The 8,529-nt window shown below is 47.2% G+C and overlaps 1 protein-coding gene across 1 annotated transcript in view; it reads left to right on the top strand.

The window, feature by feature from the left end:
* Positions 1-5: 5 nt before the first annotated feature.
* The window catches only part of LOC311125451 (DNA-directed RNA polymerase III subunit RPC1-like), a gene marked incomplete at both ends in the record, with an annotated part of 24,525 nt that continues 16,001 nt past the window's right edge, over positions 6-8,529 (top strand). The window contains 3 exons of the mRNA XM_084199503.1: positions 6-110; positions 3,122-3,191; positions 7,792-7,919. Of these exons, the coding sequence (XP_084055629.1) occupies positions 6-110; positions 3,122-3,191; positions 7,792-7,919 (303 nt within the window). The remainder of the gene's footprint in view (positions 111-3,121; positions 3,192-7,791; positions 7,920-8,529) is intronic.

The raw sequence follows: 8,529 nt of genomic DNA, 5'->3' as shown, positions 1-8,529 counted from the left end.
TCAACGAGTGTGTGTGCACGCCGTACAACGCTGACTTTGATGGGGACGAGATGAATCTTCACCTTCCCCAGACAGAGGAGGCCAAGGCTGAAGCCCTGGTGCTGATGGGGGTTAGTATCCCCTGTCCTACTTCACCTTTAAACTCCCACAGCACACCACACACCCCTACACGTTGTTCCCTCACCCCTACACGTTGTGCCTCACCCCTACACGTTGTTCCCTCACCCCTACACGATGTTCCCTCACCCCTACACGTTGTGCCTCACCCCTACACGTTGTGCCTCACCCCTACACGTTGTTCCCTCACCCCTACACGTTGTTCCCTCACCCCTACACGTTGTGCCTCACCCCTACACGTTGTGCCTCACCCCTACACGTTGTTCCCTCACCCCTACACGTTGTTCCCTCACCCCTACACGTTGTTCCCTCACCCCTACACGTTGTTCCCTCACCCCTACACGTTGTTCCCTCACCCCTACACGTTGTTCCCTCACCCCTACACGTTGTTCCCTCACCCCTACACGTTGTGCCTCACCCCTACACGTTGTGCCTCACCCCTACACGTTGTTCCCTCACCCCTACACGTTGTTCCCTCACCCCTACACGTTGTGCCTCACCCCTACACGTTGTTCCCTCACCCCTACACGTTGTTCCCTCACCCCTACACGTTGTTCCCTCACCCCTACACGTTGTGCCTCACCCCTACACGTTGTGCCTCACCCCTACACGTTGTTCCCTCACCCCTACACGTTGTTCCCTCACCCCTACACGTTGTGCCTCACCCCTACACGTTGTTCCCTCACCCCTACACGTTGTGCCTCACCCCTACACGTTGTGCCTCACCCCTACACGATGTGCAGCACTCCCATTGACATCAATTAATAATTTACATGAAAGTCCAAGTTGCATGCAGTCTGCCAGCATTTACCTCTTCACCCCACAGTCCACCCCTACACCTACAGCACCCCACAGTCCACCTCTACACCTACAACACCCCTCAGTCCACCCATACAACACCCCATAGTCCACCTCTACACCTACAACACACCACAGTCCACCCCTACAACACCCCACAGTCCACCCCTACAGCACCCCACAGTCCACCCCTACAGCACCCCACAGTCCACCCCTACACCTACAACACCCCACAGTCCACCTCTACCCCTACAACACCCCACAGTCCACCCCTACAACACCCCACAGTCCACCCCTACAGCACCCCACAGTCCACCCCTACAACACCCCACAGTCCACCTCTACACCTACAACACCCCACATTCCACCCATACAACACCCCACAGTCCACCCCTACAGCACCCCACAGTCCACCTCTACCCCTACAGCACCCCACAGTCCACCCCTACAGCACCCCACAGTCCACCCCTACAACACCCCACAGTCCACCCCACAGTCCATCCCTACAACACCCCACAGTCCACCCATACAACACCCCACAGTCCACCCCTACAGCACCCCACAGTCCACCGCTACAACACCCCACAATCCACCCCTACAACACCCCACAGTCCACCGCTACAACACCCCACAATCCACCCCTACAGCACCCCACAGTCCACCCCTACAACACCCCACAGTCCACCCCTACACCTACAACACCCCACAGTCCACCTCTACCCCTACAGCACCCCACAGTCCACCCCTACAGCACCCCACAGTCCACCCCTACAGCACCCCACAATCCACCCCTACAACACCCCACAGTCCACCCCTACACCTACAACACCCCACAGTCCACCCCTACACCTACAACACCCCACAGTCCACCCCTACACCAACAACACCCCACAGTCCACCTCTACACCTACAACACCCACAGTCCACCCCTACCCCTTCAACACCTACAACACCCACAGTCCACCCCTACACCTACAACAGTCCACCCCTACACCTGCAACACCCCACAGTCCACCCCTACACCAACAACACCCACAGTCCACCCCTACACCAACAACACCCACAGTCCACCCCTACACCAACAACACCCACAGTCCACCCCTACACCTTCAACACCCCACAGTCCACCCCTACACCAACAACACCCACAGTCCACCCCTACACCTTCAACACCCCACAGTCCACCCCTACAACACCCACAGTCCACCCCTACACCAACAACACCCACAGTCCACCCCTACACCAACAACACCCACAGTCCACCCCTACAACACCCCACAGTCCACCCCTACAGCACCCCACAGTCCACCCCTACAGCACCCCACAGTCCACCCCTACAGCACCCCACAGTCCACCCCTACACCAACAACACCCCACAGTCCACCCCTACACCTACACCACCCCACAGTCCACCCCTACACCTGCAACACCCCACAGTCCACCCCTACACCAACAACACCCACAGTCCACCCCTACACCAACAACACCCACAGTCCACCCCTACACCAACAACACCCACAGTCCACCCCTACACCTTCAACACCCCACAGTCCACCCCTACAACACCCCACAGTCCACCCCTACACCTACAACACCCACAGTCCACCCCTACACCAACAACACCCACAGTCCACCCCTACACCTTCAACACCCCACAGTCCACCCCTACAACACCCCACAGTCCACCCCTACACCTACAACACCCCACAGTCCACCCCTACAACACCCCACAGTCCACCCCTACACCTACAACACCCCACAGTCCACCCCTACACCTACAACACCTACAACACCCCACAGTCCACCCCTACACCTACAACACCCCACAGTCCACCCCTACACCTACAACACCTACAACACCCCACAGTCCACCCCTACACCTACAACACCCCACAGTCCACCCCTACACCTACAACACCTACAGCACCCCACAGTCCACCCCTACACCTACAACACCCCACAGTCCACCCCTACAACACCCAACAGTCCACCCCTACACCTACAACACCCCACAGTCCACCCCTACACCTACAACACCCCACAGTCCACCCCTACACCTACAACACCCCACAGTCCACCTCAACAGTTCTCCTCTCTGTCACTCAGTCTTTAAGCCCAGGTTTAAACAACACTAAACCTGCAGAGCCAAGGTTCTGCTTTCACGCTGACCGTTACTTTTCTAATTTCTCTTTCTGTGTCCCTCCAGACCAAAGCCAACTTGGTGACCCCCAGAAACGGAGAGCCTCTGATTGCTGCTATTCAAGACTTTCTGACAGGTCAGCCATTGTGTCAACGCAATAGGCAGTCATTGTTTGTCGCAGCAGGGCCTGACAGCCAATCAAATGGCTCATTTGTCAGATGATTGAGGCCTTTGACGTCTGGATTATCGAGTGTCTCAAATGGCTCATTGTTAGGTGGAGAAAATATCAAGGTGCTGACATTGTGAAGTGTGTTCAACGTGATGGAAAATGTCTCCCTGGACTGCTCCGATCTGTTCATTGCATTTGATTTGTGTCACAGCTGGTCTCATCTGCCTTGAAAAGAAAACGGTGTCATCTTCATTATGCAGTTGCTTTGCTTGTGTTATCCAGATTGGGGCACTTACCTCTTCTTAAGTCAACACCTTGATGGGATTCTTCATACTGACATTATTATCCACTCTGGTTTTGACATTTGAGACTGAATTCAGGAAGATGAGCTTATGTCAAATCTTCAAGATTGGCTGTTTTTTTTATTTTAAATTTATTTTTTGAGTATTTTTTACATTTTGTAAAAGTTTTGAAATGGTATATCATGAAACATGGGAAAGTTATGCTTCTTTGGCATTTGATAAACTTGTTATCCCAATATGGAGACAGGTAGGAGAAAAATGCCCTTGAATGTTTTTCACACTTTCTAAAGAGCTCTTCTTCGTTAACGTCCATTCAGCATCGTTCAAACCCTCTTAAGCCTTAGCCCCACCCATTTTAATTAAGAACATTCACATGTCAATTCATGAGTCAGCATGGCATTGTCCTCCAGAAAGTCGTCTCTCTATCAGTGGCAGTCGGTGACGTTTAAAATGAGGGAGGACGATTTGTTTTGAATTAGCATGGCCTTATTTCTATTACAGCATATTGGATGATTGTCGTTCATATTCCATTCGCCCAGCTCAATGTAACATTGCTAGGTTTAGGCTACTACATGATACTCTAATGTTCCCTGTACCCATCATTAGGTTGCTACAACCTAGCCTATGAATGAAAGTTTACAACGTAGGTGCACAGGTCGAGACAAAAATTTAACTAATCAAGGTGACAGACAATTACACATTCAATACCGCCTTGCACACTCTTGCCTGCATCTAGCTGATCTAGGGTGTAATCATTAGTCCAACAGTTGCAAACGAGAGTTTCTATTGGACAAATTCAGTTATGTTTATATGTTTCGTTCCGTTTGCAAAAAAACATTCAACAGAATTGGCGCAAATGAATACAGCCCTGATCACAAGCAAACAGTTCACTTTCATAGCAGCCACATACAAGCAGCATGAACATTTTGCTCGTTGTATAATTCCTTCTTGCATCTACGCGCTCTCCTCCTCACCTTTTCCCTTCGCTTGTGGACCTCAGTGCACAACACAGCCGCTGTCTGTGACCAGGCGACAAAACCTTTCCAAGCCAAACCTTCATATCGTAGCCGCTAACCGCTACACACGTAGTCACCATATTAGCTAACGACGTTAGTAACGTCATTGTCAACATAGCTACTAGAACTAACACGTTAGTAAACCCGCTACAATCATGCAGTGCAGTCAGCAAGCAGTTTAGCAGGTATACCGGTGGGCCGCGGTGGCAATAAATTAATAAAACCAAAAGCTTACCTTGACTTGGACGAGTTCCAGTGTTTGATTGTAATAGCCAGCTAGCTAACATCGCATCCTTTTCTGTTTGAGCCAGGTGTTTGAGTAGGCTAAACTAGCTAGCTGCATTTGCTAGCTAAGTGAAATTGAAAAAAAGACAACTACAGTACCAGTCAAAAGTTTGGACACCTATTCATTCAAGGGTCTTCATTTATTTTTTACTATTTTCTACATTGTAGAATAAAAGTGAAGACATATGGAATCATATGGAACACCAAAAAAGTGTTCAACAAATCAAAATATATTTGAGATTCTTCAAAGTAGCCACCCTTTGCCTTGATGACAGCTTTGCACACTCTTGGCATTCTCTCAACCAGCTTCACCTGGAATGCTTTTCCAACAGTCTTGAAGGAGTTCTCACATATGCTGAGCACTTGTTGACTGCTTTTCCTTCACTCTGAGGTCCAACTCATCCCAAACCATCTCAATTGGTTAGAGGTGGGGGGATTGTGGAGGCCAGGTCATGTGATGCAGCACTCCATCACTCTCCTTCTTGGTAAAATAGCCCTTACACAGCCTGGAGGGGTGTTGGGTCAACATCCTGTTGAAAAACAAACCAGATGGGATGGCGTATCGCTGCAGAATGCTGTGGTAGCCATGCTGGTTTAGTGTGCCTTGAATTCTAAATAAATCACAGACTGTGTCACCAGCAAAGCACCATCACACCTCCTCCTCCATGCTTTACGGTGGGAACTACACATGCGGAGATCATCCGTTCACCCACACCGCGTCTCACAAAGACACGGCGGTTGGAACCAAAAATCTCCAATTTGGACTCCAGACCAAAGGACATATTTCCACCGGTCTAATGTCCATTGCTCATGTTTCTTGGCCCAAGCAAGTCTCTTCTTATTATTGGTGTCCTTTAGTAAAGGTTTCTTTGCAGCAATTCGACCATGAAGGCCTGATTCACTCAGTCTCCTCTGAACAGTTGATGTTGAGATGTGTCTGTTACTTGAACTTTGTGGTCCTCTGTAGCTCAGCTGGTAGAGCATGGCGCTTGTAACGCCAGGGTAGTGGGTTCGATCTCCGGGACCACCCATACACAAAAATGTATGCATGCATGACTGTAAGTCGCTTTGGATAAAAGCGTCTGCTAAATGGCATATTATTATTATTATTATTATTATTATTATTATTAAACATTTATTTGGGCTGCAATTTCTGAGGCTGGAAACTGTAATGAACTTATCCTCTGCAGCAGAGGTAACTCTGGGTCTTCCATTCCTGTGGCGGTCCTCATGAGAGCCAGTTTCATCATAGCTCTTGATGGTTTTTGCAACTGCAGTTGAAGAAACGTTCAAAGTTCTTGAAATGTTTCGTGTTGACTGACCTTCATGTCTTAAAGTAACGATGGACTGTCATTTCTCTTTGCTTATTTGAGCTGTTCTTGCCATAATATGGACTTGGTATTTTACCAAATAGGGCTATCTTCTGTATACCACCCCTACCTTGTCACCACAACTGATTGGCTCAAACGCGTTAAGAAGGAAAGAAATTCCACAAATTAACTTTTAACAATGCACACCTGTTAATTGAAATGTATTCCAGGTGACTACCTCATGAAGCTGGTTGAGATAATGCCAAGAGTGTGCAAAGCTGTCATCAAGGCAAAGGGTGGCTATTTGAAGAATCTCAAATATAACATTTAATTTGATTTCTATATCACTTTTTTGGTTACTACATGATTCCATATCTGTTATTTCATAGTTTTGATGTCTTCACTATTATTCTTCAATGTAGAAAATAGTAAGAAATTAAGAAAAAACAATGAATGAGTAGGTGTGTCCGAACTTTTGACTGGTAGTGTAAATATAGCTATCTTGCTCTCTCACTCTCTTCCTTCTCCTTCATTTTTTAAGAAATTAATCTGTTCAAAACTGTTCAAGTATTGTCTTTCTCTCTCTTTGAGTAAACTACTCACCACATGTTATGCACTGCAGTGCTAGCTAGCTGTAGCTTATGCTTTCAGTACTAGATTAATTCTCTGATCCTTTGATTGGGTGGACAAGATGTCAGTTCATGCTGCATAAATTCTGATAGGTTAAAGGACGTTCTCCGGAAGTTGTCATAATTTCTCTTCAAGTCTATGGAAGGGTGTGAAAACCATGAGCCTCCTAGGTTTTGTATTGTAGCCAATGTACCCAGAGGAGGACAGAAGCTAGCTGTCCTCCGGCTACACCATGGAGCTACCCTACCTGAGTGCTGCTGAGACTACTGTAGACCTTCATTGCAAAACAGTGTGTTTTAATAAATTATTTGGTGACGTGAATATATTTAGTATAGTTTCACTAAGAAGGATAACTTCTTGAAAGTTTTCACTATTTTTAATTTGATAATTGGTGGTCCTCTGTAGCTCAGCTGGTAGAGCACGGCGCTTGTAACGCCAACGGTAGTGGGTTCGATCCCCGGGACCACCCATACGTATAAATGTATGCACGCATGACTGTAAGTCGCTTTGGATAAAAGCGTCTGCTAAATGGCATATTATTATTATTATTATTATTATTATTATTATTATTATTATTATAATTCACTGGTGGGGATGGTCCTCCCCTTCCTCTATGATCTCCTTCCATTATCTCAGCCAATCATGGAGCCTGTCTTTCTCCCTACAGAGCTCAGTGCTTTCTCCTTGGCTAAACTAGGCTCTTAATTTAATATTCATATTTACGGATCCCAGACAAGTTTGTAATTAAGTCATATGAAAGTTCACATGTTCAAGAAGGCTTTTCTGCAACAAAAAATTATAATATATTCTTCTTTGGGTTTTTTTTACGGCTCTACTGTGAAGTAGGAAATAGCGTCAAATGCCTACGATCCTGAATCAGGTCATATTTGTAGGAATGTCAAAAATGACATCTCTGTATTTATCGTATTTGGAGAAAGTTTCTTAGGAGCACAATAGCTGTACGTTTCAGACTCCACGTTTCACCCCTACTGTCCTCCTCTTCTCCTCTCTCCTTTCTTCACAGGAGCCTACCTGTTGACCCTAAAGGACACGTTCTTCGACAGGTCTAAAGCCTGCCAGATAGTCGCCTCTATCCTGGTTGGGGTGGATGAGAAGATCAAGATAGCTCTCCCACACCCGGCCATACTCAAGGTATGGTATGGCTCTCCTTGGTTGGCTGAATTTAGTGATGGACTGTTTATTGGATTTTGAGCTGATATCTGTTCTCTGTCATGAGAAAAAAATAATCAATAAAGTCACCGGGAGTCATGTAGAGTGTGACTTTCTTTAGTAGTTAAATATCAGTTGGTCTGCAACTCGTCAATCATTTGGGTGTTGGTCTTTAACTGTTGTCTGTTGTTAGTCCGTCATGACTCTGTTGTCTGTTGTTAGCCGATGACTCTGTTGTCTGTTGTTAGCCGATGACTCTGTTGTCTGTTGTTAGCCGATGACTCTGTTGTCTGTTGTTAGCCGATGACTCTGTTGTCTGTTGTTAGCCGATGACTCTGTTGTCTGTTGTTAGCCGATGACTCTGTTGTCTGTTGTTAGCCGATGACTCTGTTGTCTGTTGTTAGCCGATGACTCTGTTGTCTGTTGTTAGCCGATGACACTGTTGTCTGTTGTTAGCCGATGACTCTGTTGTCTGTTGTTAGCCGATGACACTGTTGTCTGTTGTTAGCCGATGACACTGTTGTCTGTTGTTAGCCGATGACTCTGTTGTCTGTTGTTAGTCCATCATGACTCTGTTGTCTGTTGTTAGCCG

The sequence above is a fragment of the Coregonus lavaretus genome (genome assembly GCF_964263955.1).
Source record: "Coregonus lavaretus genome assembly, contig: HAP1_SCAFFOLD_7555, whole genome shotgun sequence".
NCBI lineage: Eukaryota > Metazoa > Chordata > Actinopteri > Salmoniformes > Salmonidae > Coregonus > Coregonus lavaretus.
The sequence above is the reverse complement of the archived record's forward strand: the minus strand, read 5'-3'. Positions and strand labels throughout refer to the sequence as shown.